At 39.7% G+C, this 26,522-nt stretch overlaps 2 protein-coding genes across 2 annotated transcripts in view; one reads left to right on the top strand and one right to left on the bottom strand.

The window, feature by feature from the left end:
* LOC127648178 (histone H3) overlaps window positions 1–26,522 on the top strand; it is a 1,095,985-nt gene that overhangs the window by 976,048 nt on the left and 93,415 nt on the right. Inside the window, exon 10 of the mRNA XM_052132788.1 lies at window positions 23,230–23,252. Coding sequence (XP_051988748.1) covers window positions 23,230–23,252 — 23 coding nt within the window. The remainder of the gene's footprint in view (window positions 1–23,229; window positions 23,253–26,522) is intronic.
* The window catches only part of LOC127647870 (rho guanine nucleotide exchange factor 40-like), a 99,427-nt gene that overhangs the window by 32,843 nt on the left and 40,062 nt on the right, over window positions 1–26,522 (bottom strand). The window contains 15 exon segments of the mRNA XM_052132388.1: window positions 212–403; window positions 2,004–2,123; window positions 2,238–2,376; window positions 2,616–2,767; window positions 2,909–3,007; window positions 4,102–4,218; window positions 6,323–6,412; window positions 6,510–6,603; window positions 7,104–7,218; window positions 7,323–7,472; window positions 7,578–7,822; window positions 7,987–9,235; window positions 14,628–14,913; window positions 18,061–18,168; window positions 18,523–18,612. Of these exon segments, the coding sequence (XP_051988348.1) occupies window positions 212–403; window positions 2,004–2,123; window positions 2,238–2,376; window positions 2,616–2,767; window positions 2,909–3,007; window positions 4,102–4,218; window positions 6,323–6,412; window positions 6,510–6,603; window positions 7,104–7,218; window positions 7,323–7,472; window positions 7,578–7,822; window positions 7,987–9,235; window positions 14,628–14,913; window positions 18,061–18,168; window positions 18,523–18,612 (3,246 nt within the window).

The following is a 26,522-nucleotide window of genomic DNA, read 5'->3' as shown; positions in this document are numbered from 1 at the left end:
AGTTGACTTTTACATGAACTTGAGATGTGTTTTAAACTAGAGTTTAAAAAAAATCTAATTTGTATCACCTCGGACAACCTTATTTGTCAAAAACCCATCAACGCTACAGCGAGAATCTCTACTAGTTGAAACATTTCTACTGTTGTATTGTATATACTGTAATCCCACACAGCCCTATAGTATGTGTGTGCGTGTGTGTGTGTGCAGTTACCTCAGATAGTGTGGACAGTAGTCTCTGTGTGTTGTCCAGCTGCGTCCAGCAGTCAGACAGGCAGTGAGACATGTCGCGCACTTTCTCCCTTATTGGAGGGAGTTTGTCCAGCACCGCCCTAAGACCAGCCCAGTCCAGCTCCGACCAGCTCTCCACCTCTCCTAGCAAACCCAGAGTCTCACTGTGAAGCTCCTATGAAGTACAAACACATATAAATGAAGACATATCATAGACATATCTGTTGTTGTTATATGCATTATTATTACTATACACTATCCCTGACCTAAACCAAACCCTAGAAGAGAAACATGTTTGCATTTTTACTGTGAAATTATACATATATCCATCCATCCATCCATCTATACACAGTTCTGTGCAAACTTTTTAGGCACTTGTGAAAAATGTTGCATAGTGAGGATGTCACAATAAGAATAACCAAGAAGTTTCACCAATAATGCTGGCGATCCCTGCTAACAAATCCAGCATTGCTGGTGACTCACCAGTCTTAGTTGTGTTTTGGGTGCTGGTCCCCCAGTATGGCATGCTGGTGTACTGATGACCCTGCCAGGCCTTTTAATGAACAAAACCAGCTTCACCTTAAAGACCATGCCAGTCAACCAACTTCACCAGCTGGGTTTTGCTGGTGAAAAGCATGGCTACGCTGGTCCAACAGCTAGACCAGCATCAAACCAGCACTGACCAGCAATAACAATCTTAGACCAGCATTGGAATTGCATACTGGTTAAGCTGGACTTTTAGCCGGGATGCACTCAACTAAACCCAAAAATTTAAATGCCCCAGCACACTCACAGCAAATTGCTTCTTTGTTCTTCTCATGCTGCTGTGGGAGGCCTTTGAATGAGCATTTAAATATCTGGATGCTTAAGACTGCATGTAAAACCATAACTAATGTGACACTAAAATGTGATATCAATGACTTCATGACTCATTCTATCAGTAGAATTCATACAGATCAGTAAAAAAAGCTGTAGTAACTACTCTGATGATTTAAAGTAATATATGCTGTCGGTAATGTGTAATTTGTCATGTTTACATTCATGGCGCTAATATGCTAACATGCTATATGTGGCTATAATATGAGTCGGTTACACTCTGTTATTCTAATTAATAGGGACTTTAAGCAACAGCTGCTGACAGGACGGCTACGGAAACCGGAAGTAAACTCATCAATTTGTAGACAAGAAACAAAAAAAAAATCATTAAGCTACACTATCCTACAGGACGCTGGAATGGCGCATTCAATCATTCTAGAACAAAATCGTAATTGAAAACAGTGAATGAATGGTTTCCTTTAGTGTTACATGATAACATACTGTTACTCTTGTCAAGTCTAAAACTGTATATCATTATTAATAACATTACTGATTTTCTTTATTCAAAGTCTAGTCTAACCAACCATATGTTTGAGGAGGATGTCTAGGCTACTTACTGCTCACTTCACAGCATCTCTTATAAAACATAACGTTCTCCTCCTACCTAATCTGTTACGTAGTATCGACTATGGCAAAGTAGCGATTCTCCCATTGTAGACAGTTATAGTACAACGTCATGAAGTGAGTTCCAAGTCGCACAAGAACATAAAACGTCCAAGCTGTCCGGTAGGCAGCTGTTGTTTAAAGTCCCTATTAATGACAAATCTGGATGTATAACACAGTGTTAAGGAACATTTTTGGGGAAGGTACATCGTGCGCCCAAAGTACTCCCAACTTATTCATATATTTACTAAAGTTCCATGAATGAAGCCCAAAGAGTCCAACACAAACCCACTCACCATAGCAGACTCTCTGAAGCCCTTGAACTTATGCTGTTTGATTGACAGTCTGCTGAGAGACAGAGGAGGATGTTTATAGTCCTCTAACTGCTCCTGCACATGCTCAATCTCCCCATCACACTGAGACAAACACAGAGAGAATTAAAGGAACAGAAATCAGAGTCAGTGTCATGCGTTATGCATTCATTAGTGCAGACAATTATGTCAACTATTTCCCATAATATTCACTTTCACCTTGTCCAGTCTATTGACAAGTGCAGCCAATCTCCCCAGTGCTTCCAGGTCATGACCCCTCTGATTGGACACACGCACCAGGCGGTGAAGCGCATCATCAACGCTGTCATACAGGTTTGAGGTCACTGCCAAAGCAGCTCTAGAAAGCAAAAGGTTAGACCTCAATCGCACTAACATTTGAAAAAAACATTTTTATTCCATATTTTAAACGAACACTATTAAAAGTCCAAAAGAGGCTAAATCATTTACTTCAAACTGAACTCTTCATTTACAAGTAAAATAAAATAATACAAGAGATGAAATAATTAGTCAGGATTCCTTTTTACTACACAAATAATCCACCTCAATTATTTCGTATTTGTTGGTCTCCTTTCGTACTTGCAGTCTGGTGATCGCTGCGCCAACCCTGACATCCCGTTGGACAGACCTGCCAGCCAAGCCCCGCCCCTCCGCTGCAGCTCTGTCAGCCGTTGGTCAGTGAGGATGCTTGTCATTAACTGTCTGTGTTTGTCAACACTGAGGGGAACATTCTAGAGGTGGACACAGAATGTCTAACTAATATAAATGAATAAAAAAATATTAAATATACAAATAGCTATTTAAATAAATGATGTATATATGTTATACATAAAGTGGACAGCAAGTTATCTTGCCAACAACTGCTATATTACCTTAATGCAGTCAGGAAGTGGTTCAGTGTCCATAGACTGTAGTGCGTCTCCCAGCAGGGTGAGGGCGCTGTCACACCTCTCTGTCAGCTGTTCCAGACTCTGTGAGGAGAAGCAGTAAATGAGCTGCAGCTGTGGGTCAGGCCTGTGGTATTTCTTAAACTTCTGTATTTACGTTTATTAGTACTCTTTATGGATAATTTCATTTCATTTAGTTTCCAAATGAAAATACAGTTTTGTTGTGGGAAAGTTTCTAAATCTGTTAAACCAAAGTGCTAAGTTTACACTCATAAAAAATGCTGGAGTTCTAAATTCAAAGCTTTCTTTTCTTTTCTTTTTCTTTTATTATTTTAAGTAATCTTATGGTAATTTAGTTGATTGAGAGTGCAACAGTGACCGGACACTTTTTGACTGATGTACAATGCTGTGCCCCATCCTGATTTCTTCTATTTTTATGTATTTTTATACTAAATTGATCTTCAAATGAGATATAACATACAACAAAGGCAACATGAGATAACACAAAATGCAGTTTTCAAATATATATTCAGTACTGTGCAAAAGTCATTGATGGTTATTTATATCTTCAGCTTCAGTGTGTCAGAAGGAAATATACATTTAAACTCCCAAACATTACTTTTGCAAATAGAAAAGATTAGAATAGAATAACAGGGAGCCCTGCAACAGATGTTCCCCCACGGAACATTGTGTCAGTCTGAGATTGCATAAGGAGACAGAAGCGATTCCATTATTCAATGACAAATTGATTGCATGGATTTCGTTTTTGGACACACATTACACGGAACGAGTCAAACCACAACCTTACTCTCAACAAACAGTGAAAGGATCTCACTGCTGAAAAATCCACCACTATACTACACAATCACTGGTGAGTGAAATCTAAACATTTAGTCGCATAGCACGAAATTTGGTTGCAAATGTAAGCAATTACCTCTCTTGTAGTAGAGGGTTGTGCATAGAGTAAAGGATCGATCTTGGGATTTAAGAATCAATATCGAGATCATTCAACTGAAGATCGCAATGCATAAGAAAATCTATATTTTTACCCACCCCTAATATCTTATCTTATTTGAAATACCAAACTTAGCTTATGGTAGGTCTGTCTTGAAATGTTTGTACATATGTAGCACTTTCAGGACCCTGCTGTTGCTCTTTATTGCGAAGTCATTTCTTACCAGTCTGAAAGCAAGCCAGTCAGCCTGTGAGTGGTTAAAGTCTCCATCCATCTCTCTGGGGAGATGCTGCTTGTCCACAAACAGCTGAAGCATGCCAGTACCTCGCACTGTATGCAACTGAGAGACAGTTCAATCCATGTTAATGAGTGTTATCATCTTCTGCAGTGCTGGAGCACCATTCGCAGCATTCATTCTGTTACAGGAACTAAAGGAACTTTCTAGGGAGGCAGAGGAGCCAGCAGAAAGAAAAGCCTGTGCAACACACTTTCTAATCTCTATGAGATAATGTAGCTCTATGACATATTAGCTTGCTATGTGTTTGTGAAAGAATCCCTTTGAGACAAATTAATCAAGATCTTCTGTTATACAGTGCATCCGGAAAGTATTCACAGCGCTTCACTTTTCCACATTTTGTTATGTTACAGTCTTATTCCAAAATGGATTGAATTAATTATTTTCCTCAAAATTCTACAAACAATAACCCATAATGACAACGTGAAAGAAGTTTGTTTGAAATCGTTGCAAATTTATTAAAAATAAAAAACAAAACAAAAATCACATGTACAGAAGTATTCACAGCCTTTGCTCAATACTTTGTTGAAGCACCTTTAGCCTCAAGTCTTTTTGTGTATGATTCTACAAGCTTGGCATACTTATTTTTGGGCAGTTTCTCCCATTCTTCTTTGCAGGACATCTCAAGCTCCATCAGGTTGGATGGGGAGCATCGGTGCACAGCCATTTTCAGATCTTTCCAGAGATGTTCAATCAGGTTCAAGTCAGGGCTCTGGCTGGGCCACTCAAGAACATTCACAGAGTTGTCCCATGGCCACTCCTTTGTTATATTGGCTGTGTGCTTAGGGTCGTTATCCTGTTAGAAGATGAACCGTCGCCCCAGTCTGAGGTCCAGAGCACTCTAGAGCAGGTTTTCATCAAGGATGTCTCTGTACATTGCTGCATTCATCTTTCACTCGCTCCTGACTAGTCTCCCAGTTCCTGCCGCTGAAAAACATCCTTCACTGTAGGGATGGCATTGGCCAGGTGATGAGAGGTGCCTACTTTCCTCCAGACATGATGCTTGCCATTCAGGCCAAAGATTTCAATATTTGTTTAATCAGACGAGAGAATTTTGTTTCTCATGGTCAGAGTCTTTCAGGTGCCTTTTGACAAACTCCAGGCGGGCTCTCATGTGCCTTTTACTGAGGAATGGCTTTCCGTCTGGCCACTCTACCATACAGGCCTGATTGCTGGAGTGCAGTAGAGATGGTTGTTCTTCTGGAAGGTTCTCCTCTCTCCACAGAGAAATGCTGGAGCTCTGTCAGAGTGACCATCGCGTTTGGCCGGGCGACCAGCTCTAGGAAGAGTCCTGGTGGTTCCAAACTTCTTCCATTTACGGATGATGGAGGCCACTGTGCTCATTGGGACCTGCAGACATTTTCTGTACACTTCCCTTGATCTGTGCCTCGATACAATCCTGTCTTGGAGGTCTACAGACAATTCCTTGGACTTCATGTCTTGGTTTGTGCTCTGACATGCACTGTTAACTGTGGGACCTTGTATAGACAGGTGTGTGCCTTTCCAAATCAACTGAATTTACCAGAGGTGGACTCCAGTTAAGTTGTAGAAACATCTCAAGGATGATCAGTGGAAACAGGATGCACCTGAGCTCAATGTTGAGTGTCATGGTAAATGCTGTGAATACTTATGTACATGTGATTTTTTTTATTATTATTATTTTTTTTTAATAAATTTGCAAATATTTCAAACAAACATCTTTCACGTTGTCATTATGGGGTATTGTTTGTAGATTTTTTAGGAAAATAATGAATTGAATCCATTTTGGAATAATACATGAGGTATTATTTGAGAGGACACCACATGTGTGTTACTCCACTGTTGTTCTATCGGTTTCAAATCCAGACTAACACCCAATTGACACTCAGTTTTAATAAACCAACCCAGAGCCCAATGGTGTATGTGTATAAAATAATAATAGTAATTTTGGAAGTGACCTCTTATTTTCCCCATACATTCTTTTAATATGTTCCTCTGACCTATTTAAAACCCAAACAGGCAGCTCTTATGTAGCTTTACCCTGTGTTGTATTAAAGAAATGTGACAGGTATCCATTAACTACAACACACTGCTACAGTGTGCACCTCAGTCAGGAAATCTTAACAGCACAAAAAAGGTTCAGAAGTATTAGCAGTGTATAAATATGCACCTCTATTCCATCCAGACAAGGCTTGATTGATTCTTCTTCTTGTTCTTCAGTTAGAATAAGAACTGAGTCAAGTCCTTCTGCAGCTTGACCCTGTTACACAAGCACACACATAAACACAGACAAAACAGATTTAAAAAAAGTTCAAAACACCTACTGAACCACAGACAAAGTCACTGAACCAACTTACCTTGAAAAGCTTCAGTGCAGAGAGACAGAGTTCAGAAAGGGCAGACTTTCTGCAGTCCACTATCACAGTAAGGCCCTTCTCTCCAGCCATAGGTCTGTTATCACAGCACAGAACACAAAAGCCAAGAACAGGAAAAGGTCATGAGATAATGCCCTTTTACACAGAATATGACAAAAAAAAACTTTGGCTCATTCAATATTAATCTATTCTCCCATACCCCTTTTACCAGCAAAAAGTTTCTGGTGCCTGTGTTTCCACTGAATTCAGAGCCAAACGATTACGTAACTGACATCAATACAAACAAACCTTGGGGATTACACTGTCAATAACTTAATTGACTATAATGAGTGCACTGTATTGTTGTGCACCTAGGCTTTGTTTTGCATTAATCTTGGTAGACTGAGTTGCTGTTTTCTAAAATGTCATAACCAGCATGACTTTTCGGTCCCAAAACCACATTTTCTGTGATGGAAAAGCACAGAACTGTTATAGATCAAGTGCCAGCAAACTGTCGGTGGAAAAGGGACACCAGAATAAACAATGCATGTGCTATTTGTAGGTGTTGTGAATGGTGACACCGATTAAATAACAGACCTGGTGATGGTGTAATAGCAGGACAATACTTTGATCATTTCATCTGTGTTCCACCCATCCTCTGGGAGGTGACTTTCAGTAACAACCAATGCTCGCCCCAGTCTGTCCATGGTGCCTGGTTTACGATAAATAGAATGGCATTAATTAATGATAAAAATTACATATGACTGAATTGAAAAATCAAATGTATTGATAACCATTAAGATCAACAACATTTACCTGTTAACATTAGCTTTCCTGATAGCAACAGATTCAAATCTAAGTCTCGAAGGAGGGGAGGGGGGCATTTTAATTCCAAATTAGAAGCAGATACAGATAAAACCGTCTCCTTTGGGGTTTGGTCTAAAAATGATGTGCCAGATTGGCATTCTGTAACACAGGATGAGTTTGAATGGGAGTATAATTAAATATTTGGTAAGCAATGATGGAACTCACTTGATCAAAAACCATTGATAAGCACTGATCGAAACATACCTTTGGCATTTAAATCTGCATCTGTTTCTGTGTAAGTGACTGGTACACAGCCTTTGCTAACTTCTGAAAGCTGAGAAGCCTCCTCTAGTTTGATAGAACAGTTGTTTTGTGTCAATTTAGTTGAGACACTTGGGTGGGTTGCTTTGATCTGGTCTTTGGGGGCTGTGTTATCACCCTTGCCTTTTTGTGGGACGACACAATTGGATTTGACTTTCCCTTTGCCTCCTTTGGCTTTCCTTTTCCTCCTACAGGGAAACAAGATTATGTCATCAGTTTGAGTGATAAAACAGTTTCTTTGTGTTTACTCAGACTGTAATCACTTGTATTCACTAACAGGTAGTAGTAATAAGTGGTGCAAACAATGTGGTTTCAGAACTTTACACATTCAAAACTATCTGCGTGGCTATACCTGGGTGCTCTGAATCCTCCAGTTTTTACTTCTTTTCCTCTGGGACAAACACAATTCTCCAACTTCCCAATATGCTTTTCTCCTGTGGCACTCACAGTACCTGAAGGTAGCTGAATTTTATTAGTTTTCTGATCTTTGTTGTTTTGTGTGTGCTTGGTTTTTCTTTGATCACAGTTTGATGAGTCAGACTGACTGTTCAGGCAGGAATCTGGGAGTGGCGTCCCACAAGCCAATTGCCTTTTTGTTTTTTCGGTTTCCCCAAGAACAGCCATTGGAATTCCTCCATTATATGCACCAATGGGACTTTCTAATGTTGCAAGTTCACTTTCTCCTTCTCTATTCACAGTATTGGCCAACGTTTTATCATCACAAAGAGAGTGTGATCTTTCATTTTGGTCCTGTTGTCCCTCTTCAAGATTATCTGCTTTGTTCTTTGCCACACCATCAGTATCTGTGGTACATCGCATCCTTATCTGACTCTCCTCCCAGGGCAGCGTCCGCCCAGTCCCATCTCTCTCTTTTCCTACCCCAGGCCTCCTTTCCTTGGCTGGATTGTCCATAGAAAGTGCCCTGCTTTCCAGACCTTCTAGGTCTCTACCACCTTCAACTGAGTCTTGAAACAAAGGAGAGTATGAACGCCTCTCGCAACCCAAATTGATGACACGAGGCAGAGGCCGTGAACTAGCCAAGTCCCTGCAAGAAACAACATCATCCTTTGCATTGTTGTTGCTGTCCCTTCGTACCAGACCTCCAGCCCTTCCTCCAGGTTCGGTTCTTCCAAACCCTCTCGCTTTACCCCTCCTTAGCCGGATTGCTTTGCCCCTCCTACATAAGGGCAGTGTTTTGGTCTTACATATGCCGTGCATCTCTAGATAGCGCTGTTTAAGATCAGCACCACCATCAGGGCCTCCCCGTGGCTCTAGCAGCTCAACATAATCTCCAGCGCCATCAGCTACAAGGTGGTCACTGCTTCTGCGTAGGAGTTCTAATGTGGTCTTAATCTCCGTCTTGTCCCCATCTGGAGGCAAGTCATCCTCTTCATCCCAGGACCAGGAATCATGCTCTCCAGAAGAGGATCCCCAGCCGAGGCCCAGACCCCTTGAGGGGTGGGACAGATCAGTCAGGTCAGGATTGTCTTTGAGAGGGTCAGAGGGATTGTGCAGGAGTTTGGGGTAGACCACCTCTTCCCATGGAATACGGACCACTCCGTCACTTGTACTCACCAGACACGTGTCCAAACAGCCTCCACCTACACAGTAAGGGAGTGAGAAAGTTTGAGAAGAACTCTGTGCATCACACTAATTGGCTATTACTGATATATTAAGGCTAACTAAACTAACAGTGCTTTAGAAATCATGAAGCACAAAACACAAGGTGAATTCAATGCCCAATCCATCTTAATTATGAAAAGTGCCCAAATCCATCAAAATAGGTTGATCCCAAGTATTGCCATTGCATAGTAATTGTAGGTGCCAGGTTTGGGTTGATGTCTTTTATTTTGAAATTTTTACTTTCAGGTTGTTACGTCACTTGTTGTAGGTGCATATTACCTGTTAGTTTGCGTGTGGTTAGCATGTAGGAAGGGGGTGAGTTGCTGGGACGCTCACTTTCTGTTGACCGTTTTCATTTCATTTAGTTTTATTTCATTTCATTGCTTTTTGCTTACTTTACTGTCAACATCCATCATGTTCGTTTCAATGTTACAATAAACCATCTGGATCTGCAGTGGAAACGCGTCAACTTTTATTCCCTCTACTCAGCCTCTTACCGGTTACTGGCTGGTCAACAGAAACAGCTTGTTGAAAGATCTCATGCAGAAAAAAATGCATTTTCTGAAGAAAAAGGGGATTTGTTTCAGTTGCTTATGTACAGGACATTTCAGCCGTGATTGTAAAGAGAGAAGCATATGTAAGATATGTCAACTCAAACACCCAAGTCTTCTTCATATTTTTCCATCAGAGAATAAGGGCATTCAGTATAAAGATGAGTCCAAGTCAACAGTGGGAAGTGCTTTGGTCTCGCTGCAGTCCAGTGCCCTTACTGGGGCTGGTAAAGAGAATTGTGCATTGTGTATCGTTCCTTTATGTGTGAAATCAAAGAAAGGAAGCAAAGTTGTGACCACCTATGCTTTTCTGGACTCTGGGAGCTGTGCATCTTTCTGCACAGAGAGTTTGATGTCCAAGCTCAATCTCTCGGCAAAGAAAGTTAACATTCTAATGAGAACCATGAGTCAGGACAAATCCATTTGCTGTTATGTTCTGAAGGATCTGGAAGTGTCAGGATTGAATCAAGAGCATTACTGTGCTTTACCAGAGGTATACACTCAGAAGACCATGCCTGTAAGTAAAACCAACATCGCCACACAAAACGATCTTGCTTGTTGGCCTCATTTAAGTCATCTATGTTTGCCTTCAATTGATGCTGATGTGGAGTTGTTGATTGGTGCTAATGTGCCAGAGGCTTTGGAGCCATGGCAGATTATTCGCTGTCAAGACAGTGGCCCATACGCCATTAAGACCATGTTTGGATGGGCAGTTAATGGACCAATCAAGTGACATAAAGAGTATGCTGTTAAGGAACATTCTCACATGACTCTTAATAGGATCACAGTTATGAAACTGGATGAGTAATGGGAGCAACAGTTCAAGAGTGACTTTCCTGAATGTGTTGAAGAGGAACTGCAAGGATTGTCAAAGGAAGATCATCAATTCATGGATTTTGTTTCACAGTCAGCAAGACTGACCAATGGGCATTATTGTATTGGTCTTCCACTTAAAAACAAAAGGGTAGTCATGCCAAGGAATAGAGCAATCGTGGAACAACGTGCTCTGAATCTTCAAAGAAGGCTTCAAAGAAACTCTTCCTTTCATGCTGACTATACTACCTTTATGGAGAGTGTCATCGCCAAAGGCCATGCTGAAAAGGTTCCCACAGCTGAACTGGAATGACTTGATGGACGTTTATGGTACATACCTCACCATGGTGTGTATCATCCTAAAAAGCAAAAGATAAGAGTGGTATTTGATTGCGGAGCATCATATCAAGGAACATCATTGAATGAGCATCTTTTGCAAGGTCCAGATTTAACAAGTCCGCTGGTGAGTGTTCTTGTGCGATTCAGAATGGAGTATGTTGCCATGATGGCTGACATAGAATCGATGTTTCATCAGGTTAAGGTAAATCCTTATGATTGTGATCTCTTGAGGTTTCTTTGGTGGCCTGGAGGAAACATTGATGTGAATCTGGAAGAATACAGAATGGTTGTGCATTTGTTTCTAGCTACGTCATCTCCAAGTTGCTCTAGCTATGCATTGAGAAAGTGTGCAGAGGACCATAAGGATCTGTATGATGCCAAGACCGTGGACATTGTCCTTAATAACTTCTATGTAGATGACTGTCTTGTATCTGTGCCTACAGATTCAGAAGCTGTTCTGTTGTACCAGAAGCTCACAGAAATGTGTGCTAAAGGTGGATTCCGATTAACCAAATGGATAAGTAACAGCCGCACTGTGTTAAATGCCATCTCTGAGGAAGACAGAGACAAGAGAGTTAAGAACTTGGATTTGGAACATGACATGCTACATTTGGAAAGAGCATTGGATGTGCAGTGGTGTGCTGAGTCTGATGTCTTCAAATTCAAGGTGACCATCAAGGATAGACCTCTTACTCGAAGAGGAATTCTTTCTATCATTAGTTACATCTATGACCCTCTTGGCTTTCTGTCTCCTGTGATTCTACGTGCCAAAATGATACTTCAAGATCTGTGTCGAGAAAAAATTGGATGGGACAGCACTATTACAACAGTGTACATTCAGCGATGGACGAGTTGGTTGGAGAAACTTCATGAATAGGAGAAATTCGAGGTCCGTTGGTGTTTAAAGCCTGAAAACTTTGGAGAAGATATATCTGCCCAATTGCATCACTTTTCGGACGCCAGTGAGCAGGGTTATGGCATGGTGTCGTATTTACTACTTCATAATGATCAACAATGTGCCCATTCCTTTCTTTTAATGAGTAAGGCAAGAGTGACACCTTTAAAACCTATCACTATCCCTAGTCTGGAGCTCACTGCTGCCACACTTGCTGGTCGCATGGACAAGTTGTGGAAGAAAGAGCTGAAGATGAAACTTCAGGATTCTGTATTTTGGACCGACAGCACCTCTGTCCTCAAGTACATCCAAAATGAGACTTCTAGATTCAAATGCTTTGTAGCCAACCGAGTTGCTGAAATTCTAAGTGTTTCTGAAATCAGACAATGGAGGTATGTGAATTCTTCAAACAATCCAGCTGACCTAGCATCCAGAGGTCTACAGGTTGATTAATTCTTAAAGAACCAGATATGGATTTCTGGTCCTCCATTTCTTGTTCAACCACAAGAGTTGTGGCCCATGGATCCTTCTGATGTAGGTGAGATGTCGTCTTGTGACCCAGAAGTGAAAAAGAGTGTTCTGGTGAATGCTGTGCAAGTTCAACAAGAGTATGAGTTTATGCCATACTTTAATTACTACTCTTCATGGATGCGATTGAAAAAAGGCGTAGCTTGGATCCTTCGATTCAGGAATATTCTAATTGATCTCAGCAAGGAAAGGAAAAGGTTGATGACTGCTTACTCTGATATGGACAAGTTGCAACGAGAGACTGTTGTTAAGAAAGATATACGAAAATTCAGATCCAATGTGCCTGCTAAATTGTTGTCTTCAGACGAGCTGGAAAGAGCTGAATTGGAGATTATCCGTCTTTGCCAAAGGAAGAGATATTCTGAAGAACTGGCTAGTCTGCGGAAAGATGGATTGGTAAAACGGAATAGTGAACTCTATAGACTTAACCCTGTGCTTCACTCCGATGTCATCAGAGTTGGGGGCGTCTGGACAAGGCTATGATGCCTGAAGAAGTTAAGCATCCGGCAATACTGGCCAATGATCTACATATTTCAGATTTAATTCTGCGGCAAATTCATCATGACATTAGACATTGTGGACGGAATTATATGTTGGCTAATTTGCGGCAGAGATGTTGGATCCCTGGTGCTAGCACGGCTATAAGAAGAATTTTGTCCAAGTGTGTGGTCATGGAATCCCAGGTCACCATTTACGCATATTGGAGTGGACTGCTTCGGTCCCTTTGAAGTAAAACGGGGAAGGAGCGTTGTAAAACGTTATGGAGTGATATTCACATGTTTGACTGTAAGAGCTGTTCACCTTGAAATAGCAAATTCACTTGATACAGACTCTTTCATCCATGCATTAAGAAGATTTACTGCACGTCGAGGACAAGTTGTCGAGATCCGTTCAGACAATGGTACAAACTTTGTTGGTGCCCAACGTGAACTGCAGGAGGCTATAAAAAACTGGAATCATAATCCGATCAATTTATTTCTGCTTCAAAAAGGAATTAAGTGGAACTTTAATCCCCCGGCTGGTTCGCACTTTGGCGGAATTTGGGAACGGGTTATAAGATCAGTAAGGAAGATTTTAAATTCTATCCTTAGAGGACAAAGTTTAGACGAGGAGGGTCTTTACACACTCCTTTGTGAAGTTGAATCAATCCTTAATAATCGTCCAATATCCAGAGCATCTCTGGATGTTAATAATTTGGAAGCCCTAACTCCCAACCATCTTCTCCTCTTGAAAACACAGCCGTCTTTACCACCTGGACTGTTTAAAAGGGATGATCTATATTCACAGATCCAATATATGGCGGCTCTATTTTGGAAGAGATGGATCGGGGAGTACCTACTTCAACTACAAGAACGGCAGAAGTGGCTGGTGAAGAAACACAATTTTCAAGTGGGAGATATTGTGCTTGTAGTGGATGATACTGCCCCAAGGAGCACATGGATTATGGGCAAGATTATTCAGATCACACAGGATAAAAGAGGATTGACATGTCTAGTAAGAATCAAGACCAAGAGTTCCTGCTTGACCAGACCCATTACTAAAGTTTGCCTTCTTCTTGAAACGGAGGACTTCTAACTATTCTATGACCGACTGACTAATTGATTGACTGACTGACTTATGAGAGCTCTCAAATGACTTACCGAAGACTTTGACTAAAAACTGTTTGATTGACATGTTTACTTCAGTTGATTACGGACACTGTTCGCACATTTGTGTATACATTATTTATTAAATAAGATTTAGCGATTTCTATGTATGCAAATAATTACGCATTGATGTATAATTTGCGTGATTGTGTTGTATTGTTATGATTATTAAATTTTGGGGTGTAATAATCAGGGGCTGGATTGTAGGTGCCAGGTTTGGGTTGATGTCTTTTATTTTGAAATTTTTACTTTCAGTTTGTTACGTCACATGTTGTAGGTGCATATTACCTGTTAGTTTGCGTGTGGTTAGCATGTAGGAAGGGGGTGAGTTGCTGGGACACTCACTTTCTGTTGACCGTTTTCATTTCATTTAGTTTTATTTCATTTCATTGCTTTTTGCTTACTTTACTGTCAACATCCATCATGTTCGTTTCAATGTTACAATAAACCATCTAGATCTGCAGTGGAAACGCGTCAACTTTTATTCCCTCTACTCAGCCTCTTAGCGGTTACTGGCTGCCGTTATAGTAATAACCAAATTTTTTCCACCATTCACCCTGCCCAGTGCTCGATTCACTCTTCCAATATTTTCTCTTACCTTCTCTCTTGCAGCCACGCTCCTTGTTGATGCAATGTAGCCACTCTGCAGTAAACACAAGTGGGTGCTGCGACTCGGGCACTAACACCTCCTGCACATTTCTCCCGCCAGGTGCTATGCACTTAAGAGCCAGTCGGGGGCAACGTGTTGAGAAGGGCACCACCTGTAGGTAGAAGTCGGTACTACGCAGGTGTCTCCAATCCAAAGTGGACAGTTGTACTACCACCTTCTCTCCCAAACACAGCGGCCAACCAGAGTGCAAGAAGAGGCAACCCAGATACTGAGACTGACAGAGAGAGAAAAGCCCAGCTAACACACATTAATCTGGCTAATAAACAATAGCACACTTTCTCACATGCAGCGCTGTGCATCAAACAGAGATGACAGCTAATTGCACTTTTTTTGAACACACCAAAATATTTGCATACACAAACTTGTAGGTACATAGCAGTTAATAAGTCATTACTAGGTGATATTCTGAGTGGTAGCTAGAGCATTGCAAGGTGTTTGTTACAGCATTGCTATAGTGTTCTTAGTGGTTTTAGTGCATTGTTGTGCAGTTGCTAGGGTGTTCTGGGTAGTTCCAAAAGCATTGCTAGGTTGTTCCTTACTGATCCAAGTCAAAAGAGCCCACTTCCAAGTCTCCATGATATTCTTTAACATACCAAAATGTTTTTTATTTAAATTTACATGTATGTTCTTAGTAGATGCTTCCTTAATTAAGCATTTACACCATGTCCAAACCAGGCGCAATGCAGAATATAATTCTTCTGTCCACAATGGAAATGAAAATGCTGCTAAGTCCAATGTAATCACAGGCAATCAGAACATACTGTATTTCATTTTAAATATAAAGTTAGGTGGAGCAGTATTTTGGACCAATGAGATTCTGCTATGGGTGGGGCTACCTAGAGTGATGACACAGAAATAACAGAAACTGTAACAGTTTTATGGCATTGCACCTGGCTAAGATATATTTTACAATCACAAATCAAGTTACAGGCATATATTAGGAATATATTATATTATTTATTGCCAGTAAGTTTTTTCAGTTTCTTCTTGGCAGTTAAGGCCTAGTCTCTCAATTTCAGCATTGAGGTAATGATGTTGCTCACGACCTCAACTTTGTCTGCATCTTGAAAAATTTAGATCTGTTCCTATTCTGAGTTCCTCCATGAGAAAGCTTTTCCTTACCTTGTGATCGAAAGTCTAACCTCATATTCATCTGCACTCTTTTCAGTTCTTTTATCCCATGACATGCAACCCCCTCATCCGTGACCACTCACAGGACCATGATCAAATTACTTTGAGGAATCCACACCCTTCCATCATCCGCACTTTTTCTCCAAAGCTCCACCCTCTTTTTATGGTCTGTTGTTTATAGTCAATTCAAAAGATACAAAAATATCTACAGCACATCTAACAAATGATTGTGAAGTTGTCTTCCTTATTTCTCCAGTAAATACCTGTCCCATTTTCCCTTTCTACCCCTTTCTCAATGTGCCCCAGTGATTTATACATATATTACTCCCCAATTTCTCAACCCAATACTCCTCCAGCCTTTTCTGAGAAAGCCCTAGTGTTCTCTCTGTCTCTCTCACACACATATGGTAAGAATTACTGTCATGACTCAGACTGAGGCTCTTTTCCCAGGCAGCTTCTCATAGCGACAATGAAAACAGAGTCGGTTGACAATGTGTGTGTGTGTGTATGTACATGTCATGTGCATAGTTATGAAAGTGTAAGAGAGTCTTAGAGTGAAAGAGATGTATGTGCATATAAATACTCACTGTACCTATGTGTGTGTTAAGGATGCAGACTCTTAGAAAAGTTACAAAGTGTGTGGTATTGCAACAGTAAACTGGTGTTTGCACTTGAAGTACTCGCAGCCCCAGTGCTATGGTTATGTGGGTGGTTTCCAGGATGTTTCTAGGTGGTTCCTTAGGAGTTCTGATTGTTTTTTAGTTTACTAGGGTGTTCTGGGTGGTTTTAGTTGGTTGCAAGGGTGTTATAGGCTTTTGTTAGAGCATTGTTTGGTGGTTTCTAGTGTTTTCTGTGTGGTAGCTATGATGTTGCTAGGTGGTTGCTATGGTGTTCTGGTCGGCTGCTAGGACATTCCTGGGTGTTTTCTAAGATGGTCTTGGAGGTTGCTAGGACATTGCTAAGCGGTTGCTAAGGTGTTCTGAGAGTTTTAGTGCATTACTGGTTGGTTACTAGAGTGTTACTATGCATTTATTTGGGTGGTTGCTAAGGTGGGTTTTAGTGTATTGTTAAGCAGTTGATAGTGTGTTCTTGGTAGTGGCTAGATCATCGCTAGGTGGTGGCTAGGGTGTTCTGAGAGTTTTTTTAGTGTATTGTTATATATTTAGTTTTAGTTAGTTTTGAGGATTCAAAGGTGTTTTAGGCTGTTGCTTTTGCATTGCTAGGTGTTTGGGAAGTGCAAGGTGGTTCTTAATGTGCTCTGGCTGGTTGCTAGAACATTGCAAATATGTTCTGTGTGTTTTTTGACGCACTGATGTGTGGTTGCTGGAGTGTTGCTAGGTTGCAAGGGTGTTCTGGGGTCTCATAGGATGTTGCTATGTGGTCGATAAGGTGGGTTTTTGTGTGTTGCTGTGCGGTTTATAGAATCCCTTACAAAAATTGAGAGTACATGGCAAATTTGCCACAAATACGCCAATGATCATTTTAATATACAAACGAGTTTTGCTGCAAACTTGCAGCAAATTGTCCATTGCTGTCAAAGGTTTGCTGCAGGTTTACCGCTATCGGTGAAGAGCTGCAAACTTCTGGAAAACATTTGCGTCAAATCACAAACTAATTTGCATGTGAAAATGATGTGGCAAATTTTTTGTAAGGTTGATGAGTGGCAGATTTTTGTAAGGTTGTGAGTCAGTGTCAGGTGTTTTCTCTTTTTGATACCGATTTCAGGTATTATAAATGTCCAAAGAACAAATAGCACTGGAAAACAGTTATGCACTGAAATATAATGGTTAGGTTTAGAGGTTTGCAATGCTTGCCAGGAAAAATTCATTCGATTATCTAATCATTTACTTACGCTTATGCCTTCTCAAACTCACATGACTTTCTTTCTTTTGCAGAACACAAACAAAGATTTTTTTGGATGCATGATGTATGTTTCTCCACACAATACAAATCAATGGGTACCAAACGTTTCAACCACTCAAGTTGTACGGGTTACCTTTATGCTGCCTGTATGAACTTTTTGGAGCTTGACAGTTTGGACTCCATTGATTTGCACTGTATGGCAATCAGACATCTCATATCCTTCAAAAAAGCTTTGTTTGTGTTCTGCACAAGCGTCAATGCAAGTCAGAAGAGTTTTAGTCGGCATACGGGTGAGTAAATGATGAGAGAATGATCATTTGTGGGTGAACTATTTCTTTAACAAACACCACAATAGGTGAACACTTACACATGCATGCTGCTGTAATTTGTGCAGAAAGTGTTTGGCAGGAATGAAGAAATCCAGCAGATACCTCAAACTGTCATTCTGATAGGTGGACTCAAGCACAGAGAACACCTGCAAAATATATCCATTGACATTTCAGAATACATTTTTACAATTACAAATTAAAACTAGAAAAGTGATGTTCATCAAGATACACCAACTGTTGGCTCGAGAAAGACTTTGAATAAAGCCTTAAAGTCTTAACGTCTTAAGGTTATTAAGGCCTTATACAGGTTAAAAACTAAAAAGATATTTGAGATGTAGAGCTAAGTGTGTTTCTAGGGTATTGTTAAGTGGTTGCTAAGGTGTTTTAATATATTTCTAGGTAGTTTCTGGGCAGTTGCTAAGGTGTGCTAAGTGTTTGCTAGACAATTGCGGGTATTGGTATTGAACAATACTAATATGTTGGCATGGGAATAGTCTCACCTGAGAGAGTAAAGGAGGAGCGGTGCTTTCGAAAGGAGGATAGAGGGAGGAGAGCGCCCCCTGCACGCAGTCCTCGACCGCCTCTGAACCCTGAAACAGACCGTTTATATTAACACAAGCTCACGAAGACCATTCACATACCTCAAAAACTCTGTGTGTGTTAAACCTGACAAAGGACAGCTTGTTCAACCCAACCCACACACACAGAGAGACTCAATTTCCAGTTTTATGTTCCAGTGAGCATCTAAAACTTCCTGTGGGTCAAATGGTCATCACAATCTTTCCAGCAGTTGCACTGAATTTACAAAGTGTCTGTATTGTATGCATAACTCCCAAACTTACTACTTGTTTCAGTAGCATGAAAGCAGCTGGTAGTTTAGTAAAAATAAATGTAACAAGCTACTTTTTCAAGCAGCCGTACAAACTGTTGTGTCGGGCTGGACAGGCTGCTTAAAAAAAAGCAATTTTTATTGCACCACAGACAGAGTGCTTACAGTTTTTGAGAGAATCATATTTCAGCAGACCGCTACCACTTTGTCTATGTAAATGTTTAATTGTCAAACCAAACAAAAGTAAAATATGGAGTGCCACAGGGATCAGTTTTAGGGCCTCTGCTGTTCTCCATGTATATGCTTCCCTTGGGAGATATTATCAGGAATCCTGGAATAAGTTTCCACTGCTATGCTGACGATACACAACTTTATATTTCTTCAAAACCTGATGAGATTTCAAAATTCTCAAAATTAGCAGAGTGTATTAATGAAATAAAAGACTGGATGGCCAGAAATTTCCTTCTACTCAATTCTGACAAAACAGAGGTTCTAATTATTGGACCAAAAAACTCTAAAAATAAGCCACTAAAATATAATTTGACTCTAGATGGATGTACTGTTACATCATCTTCAACAGCGAAGAACTTAGGTGTTATATTTGATACCAATCTGTCCTTTGAAAATCAAATTAGAAATGTTTGTAGAACAGCATTCTTCCACCTAAGAAATATTGCTAAATTAAGGCATATGCTCTCGGCTGCTGATGCCGAAAAACTAATTCATGCGTTCATGACCTCAAGACTAGATTATTGTAATGCATTACTGGGAGGATGTCCAGCAAGATCAATAAATAAACTTCAATTGGTTCAAAATGCAGCAGCCAGAGTGCTGACGAGAACCAAGAAATATGATCATATTAGCCCCATTTTATCATCGTTACATTGGCTACCTGTTAAATTCCGTATTGATTTTAAAATTCTGTTAACTACGTACAAAGCTTTGAATGGTCTAGCTCCGCAGTACTTAAGTGATCTTCTACCACGCTATATTCCAACACGTAAATTTTGCAAAATTCTGGCCTATTAATAGTTCCTAGAATATCAAAATCCACTAAAGGAGGAAGATCCTTTGCATATTTGGCTCCTAAACTATGGAATAGTCTCCCAAACACTGTTCGAGATGCAGACACACTCTCTCAGTTTAAGTCTAGACTAAAGACTCATCTATTTAGCCAGGCATACACCTAATTTATCCTCCAACCCACAATTAGGCTGCTTTAGTTGGGTCTGCCGGAACCAGAAACCAGAAACATTGAGCATGATCTCTAACTCTACAATAAATGAAATGGCATCTACGCTTACATCTTTTTATTTGTTTCCCTGTCTCAACCTCGGGACTCCTATACTGAGGTCACCAGAACCGGCTGGATCCAGCACCATTCCTGCTTCATGTTGGACTCCACTGCTACATGTCGCAGAATGATGACTAATTGCAGCCGGTGCCAGCCAAACATCACTTCAGTCTATTATGACGGACTTCAGAGGATGAAATGATGCCAACTCCAACCTGCATCACCTCAGTCTATTTATGGACTACGATCTTGAAATGAAATGCTTAGACTAACTATTGCCAACAAAAGCCTTCATCAGCCAATTAACAAGGACAATTGCATCTATGTGAACTTCTGCAATTAATCAAGATGGACATCAAAGACTTTGGTCATTAATCTTACAGTTCAAACACAATCGATGTTTAATCACTGACCCTTAACACTTAGTTTAATCATTTTTAACCATGATTTTACCTATACATAATTAATATTTACATTCATGATGTTAGCCAGAGGGGAACTGGCCCCCAAAGAGAGTCTGGTTTCTCCCAAGGTTATTTTTCTCCATTAATCTACATCTTATGGAGTTTTGTGTTCCTTGCCACAGTCGCCTACAGCTTGCTCACTGGGGTTATTAATACAATTATCATTTAATTATTTTTAAACACTATTAAAAATCGTATTTTATCTAAATTACACAATGATGATTAATCGACTTTATAGACATTACAGTTTTATTTGTCTGTTAATGCTGATATTCTGTAAAGCTGCTTTGAAACGATGTGTGTTGTGAAAGGCGCTATACAAATAAAATTGAATTGAATTGAATCCTACAAATGGCTTATACCCAAAGATGTAAATAAGCTGGGATATGACTGAGATATATTGTTTGTAACACTGAAAAAGTTGCATACTTCACCTTACATACTAGTGATTAGGGCTGGGCAATAAAACGATATCGATATTTATCACGATAAAGAAAATAAGCACTAAGCTTTTAAGGATTTTTCGATATGTACTGCATGTCGCTAAAGCACAAGCAGTTTGGCTTTCTCAGGCTGCGTTTCCACTGGGGCGGACGAAATCCACTCAAAGGCGCTCACAGAGCTAGGAGAGAGCTCGCTCCGCTGCCAATCCTACGGTCCACCTTGCGAGCATGACGCTCGGCTTTCATAGGAAAAAATTGAAATCGCTCTCAGCTTCACTCAAAACGCGCCAGTGGTGACGTAGGGTCAGACTGGATGAACTTGCAAATGCTAGCTGCCTTGCTAACAATTAGGCTACGTCAGACACCGGATTGATTTCATCCACACTGCAAGACTTCATGACAACGGTTGCGCCCCTCTCATCGTCTCAAGTGAAGAGTGCAACAGGACAACAGTGATGTGAACAACAGCTCTGATCTTTCTGCGCTGTAATCTCGAATATTGTTCTCTAGCACCAAACATGCATAATTTCTGCCCTGTCCCGCTCCGCACACGTCGCCTCTTTTCCCTGCATGTGTGTAGACATGAAGCGCCGTATGAGTTAACGTGGTTTCAAAGCACCTTTTAGACCATAACGTTTTTCCCTTCTAAATGTATCTTTATTAATCCGCATGTTACGAGCCTTTAATAATAAACAAATCGATTTCTGTTCTAATTTTGTGAAAATTTATTAGATGTTTGGAATGAATAAGCAAAGACTAAAATTACTAGTTGGTAGACTAGTCTCTCACTTTAATGAAAATATACAAATGTCTTTAAAAATATTTAAGGACACCCCTGAACCCACATTCAGCATCATTCCACAGTCACAAGGGCTTCTATGCCCCATACTTTGGTATCTGAATCTAAAGAAATATTTCATTTTAATGTAAAAATATTCCAACAAATACTGGACTGATGTCACTATGCTTCAGAACAAACAGATGATCTTTTAACATTCAAATAGGTCTTTTTGAACAAATGTTTTAAGCGAACGAATCATTCTCATTTACTTATACACTGACTCATGTTCTTCATTCACTGACGTCTCTCCCTTTGAATCAAATAAGCTCTGCTCCTTTTCATGCCTGTAAAGACTTCAGCGCGAGCCAATAGCATTCGAGTGTGGGCTGTTAAGGAGAATATAATTGGTTCCACCCCCTGAACGAATACACCCCTTCACTGAGTCAGTGATTTTGTTCATGTCGTGAATGAACTAAATTAACTGTAAACTCATTTGTGACTGACATGAACTAATCAGTCATCATGAAGGATGATCTGCTGACCGAGAGGAGGAGCTGCATGTCGTTCGATCATATCGTCAATCTCGTTCAACAAGAAATGGGGCCGGCTGAATTATGAATACAAGTGAGTGATGACCATACATTATAATGACATACAGACAGTATTGTTGTCCTTTTTGTATATCTTGATAACAAAAGTCGTGCTCAGCAGTTCCTAGTATGATAGATATGCTTTGTTTTTCATTTGTGTGGAAAGATTTATGATGCTTTAACGCTGAAGTGCTGATGTCTCTTTTTTTAAAGAATTGAATAAAGGATAATTAGGCTTGTAGACTGCATTTGGTTTATTGCAATTACTTAAAAGACACCATCTGCAGGCGCAATGGTGTAACTTGAAGATCTGGTCAGTGAACAAATCAATTAACAAATCTGAATTAAACTTTTTGGGGAATGGAATCAAAAGTCACTAAAATGAATCAAAATCTCCAACAATAGTATACTCATGATTTAATGGAGATCCTCTTTTTTAAAAGTAGTCAGCTGCACTTAAAGTTACTAACATACTGAATTTATAGACATATACATTTATAAACAGTATAGACTAACCAATGTAGATTTTTCGCCAACCAATTGACTCTTCGCTAAGCTCCGCCCCCCTTTGTTTACCGCTGCTTGCTCTGACATGCTCTGCAGAACTTCCCATTGGAATGAATGGGACATTGCTGTGAACGGTGCATAGTTTGGCAAAATATTCTCTTAAATGGAATTGACTATATTCTTATATGGGCTGGAATTGAAGAGTGGCATTTTAAAGTAAATATACCTGATGTTCTTTCGTTAAAGAAACTGTTAAATTACGCAGTAACTTGATTAAAAATGTGGAGACTTTGAATCAGAATTGAGGCAAATGATCATTACAGTCACCTGAAAAGAGAAACGTGTCATTTGATAGCGATAACTAACATTAGTTTAAGTGAAAAGAATTGCTTATAAGGTCTCATAACACACTCACTATGATGTTGTGAACTCTTATCTCCTTTACCAAGGCCTGACACAATACATAAGTTAATTAATGTTAAGTTGTTAGCTTTCATTTCAGCACATGCTGTCATCCTTGCTGCTGTTATGCATGTTCATTTAGGAATGAGGAATGACAGTTTAATTCATGTTCTTCTTGAGATTTATTTAAAGATTTAAAAAATTAAGAAAGAAAAACACTGTGCATCCTCTCTTTCAAAGGTGCAGGAAGGTGGTGCTGAGGGTGCTGAAGCACCCCCTAGTGAGCAAGACTTGAAAATAGTATCAACGAGATTTCATAAATGTCATTGTATTTTTGCAGTATATAATAATTGTTTTGCTTTCAGTAAAATGTTATAATTATATAATTTAAGCTAAAAATCGTGTCCCATTTCAGAGAGATCTGTCATACTGCCAGACTAAAGAGGGCCGTTGTGGTGGATACTAGTGAAATTTGTATTCAACCTTTTTTTCTGTGTATTTGCACAAACCCTCCCACCAAAAATGGATTGACAATGAAATTATGAATAAATTATGATTAAATTGTGTTATTGTATCTTTACTGTTGTTTAATAATAAATATTGTAGTGCAATATCAGTTTATGTGAATAAAAACAATTTAATCCTCAATTACAGCTTTTTTTCTTATTTTGCTTTACTCTTGTGTACTTATCCTTTTACAAAAAAATAAATAATATAAATAAATTTAAAGTACAGGCTAGAACTTTATCGTGTTTCGTCACCTGCTAAAACCTCAGCTGAGCAACTGGCTGTCTTCCCTAATTTCATCTTCTGGTGTTTGTTTATGTTTAACTCGAATCACTTGTGTTGTTGTAATCCTCACTTATTATTCCCTGTACAATCGTTGGATGTAAATATAATTGAAACACTCATACTCAAACTTATTGAAGCTAGTTTTTACTAGGCTACAATGTCAAATGCTCCAGCATACACTCGCACATGTTGGATCAATCACATCTTGGATATTGAAAATTTCATGAAGACCTTTATTAGCAACACCTGTGCGCAAGGCCACATTGGGGTCTTCAAGTAACAGGACAATTCTTAATAGCTTAATATTTTAGGTAGGGCTGTCAATTTAACGTGTTAATTCAGTGTGATTAATTTTACAAAAAATAACGCGTTAAAACAATTTGCGCAATTAATCGCAATGCCCATGGACCATAATGAGGAACATTTCTGAGAAATGCAAGCTTGTAGTACCACCTGTTTACTCCAGAGGGCAGTAATTGAAACTTCAGCTGTATGAGCAAAGCACAGTTTATACAGTGAAGAAAACACTTCAATAGGCAGAACAACAAACATACGTTATGTTCTTGCGTTCAAAACACTCGAAGGAGCGCAAATGCGATCAAAGGGATCTCAAGATGTGTGGCCTAAACATTTTATGTTTATGACACAATACACCCTGACTAGAGTGCGGATCGGGCCGCATTTTTCTGTCCGAGCCCGGGCCGCGTCCGACAGGGCAGTAACCGAACCGACCCGAACCCGACATAGTTAAAAATCTAGTTTTTTTCTCATACTAATGACACGTACGTTTGTTTGTGTAGAAAGCCCGCTTTTATTTAGCAACTGGAAGGCATTCGGTAATGTTTACAGATGTGCGCAACGCATCAGCGTGCGCCGCACACGGCCAACAAAGCGCATGTTAACAGAGGCGCACACAAGAGGCCAAAACAAATAGCCAATTGAAATTAAATGAACAAAGTTAGGTCTACCAAAAATTGCCCAAGCTAACAGAACAAAACATTAACGTAACACAAATGCAGCTTATTGAAATGAAAATCACTCTTACCATTTTTCTCGAAAACTGTGTGGCTAATAAAACTGTAACATGGGATCTTTTCACATAATCCATCAACTTCTTTTTAACGTCTTCCATCGTTGCGCTGCCAGCCACATGTAGCCAAATATGCAATATTATGCATGCACGTGTTGCGCGTTGTCACAGCAACATAAACAAATTTCCGCACACATGAAGATGGATGTTAAGGTAATATTTTAAATGTATTTTAAATCACAAAAATAAACATTTGCATCCAGTTAAACATTATAATAAGCTGTTTTAAATTTCAAATGTTCAATGCCTTATCGTGCCGACGTGACCGAGCCCGACCCGAACCCGACCGTCATTTCAAAATATGTGTCCGAACCCGGCCCGGCCTGTCGGGTACCGTCGGGTCCCGTCAGGCTCGGTTCGGGTATCCATCCTCTAACCCTGACGTCTGACGTAGGTGTAAATTGACGGCCCTTAAACAATCCCTCATAATAAATCTCAAACTGACTGACAAATTCACTTGTGTAATGGATTACTGTGAACTGCATGTCAATGATTGACTTATGATCAATAATATGGTAGTAAACAATACATTGTATTCTAAAGCCGCTTTTTGTATTGACTTATCAATGATTAACTCTTCTGCCACAAAGATGTAATGCATTTTAATTATCTGAATATTTTTTATTTATATATACATAATTTTTAAATAAAGATAATTATATATTTATATAAATATGTATAATCATTATATATTGAGTTATTTTTATATGAGAGGCTTTCCCAGCAAATATTTGTATATGCGATTAATCGTGACACCATTTAAATAATTGTATTAAAAAAAAAATTGCGATTGACAGCCCTAATTTTAGGATATGGGTTTAGGGCTGCAAAATGTATCGAAAAACGATTCGCGATTACAGATTAGAAGTCTATTCAGGAAAATCTTGTGCTAAAAGGAGAATTGTTACAATAATTGTTTTTTTTTATACTTTAAGCCATTTCTGCTTTAGACAGGCACATTGGAAATACATGGTAGATGATGACATATGCACCAAAAGGGTCTGGACTGGATTCAAACCCAAGCCACTGTGGCTAAGTTAGCCATGTAGTACATGGTACATGCTCTACATGATGAGCCACTGGGGTATCTCTTATACCTTCATTGCTTTGGGATTCCATCTCCTCCAGGTGCGATATATAACGATAATAACCGATAATATCCTTCAGTTATATATGGTCAGGATCCTCAGGAAGGATGAAAGTATCCAGGATTTTTATTGATATTGTAAAGTTATGGCGTCATCTGGACTTGCCATACTTTGACTTTTGGTGAATCAACACCACTGGTTGTCTTTCTGAGCTCATCTA

Source organism: Xyrauchen texanus, chromosome 1 (assembly GCF_025860055.1).
Source record: "Xyrauchen texanus isolate HMW12.3.18 chromosome 1, RBS_HiC_50CHRs, whole genome shotgun sequence".
NCBI lineage: Eukaryota > Metazoa > Chordata > Actinopteri > Cypriniformes > Catostomidae > Xyrauchen > Xyrauchen texanus.
The sequence above is the reverse complement of the archived record's forward strand: the minus strand, read 5'-3'. Positions and strand labels throughout refer to the sequence as shown.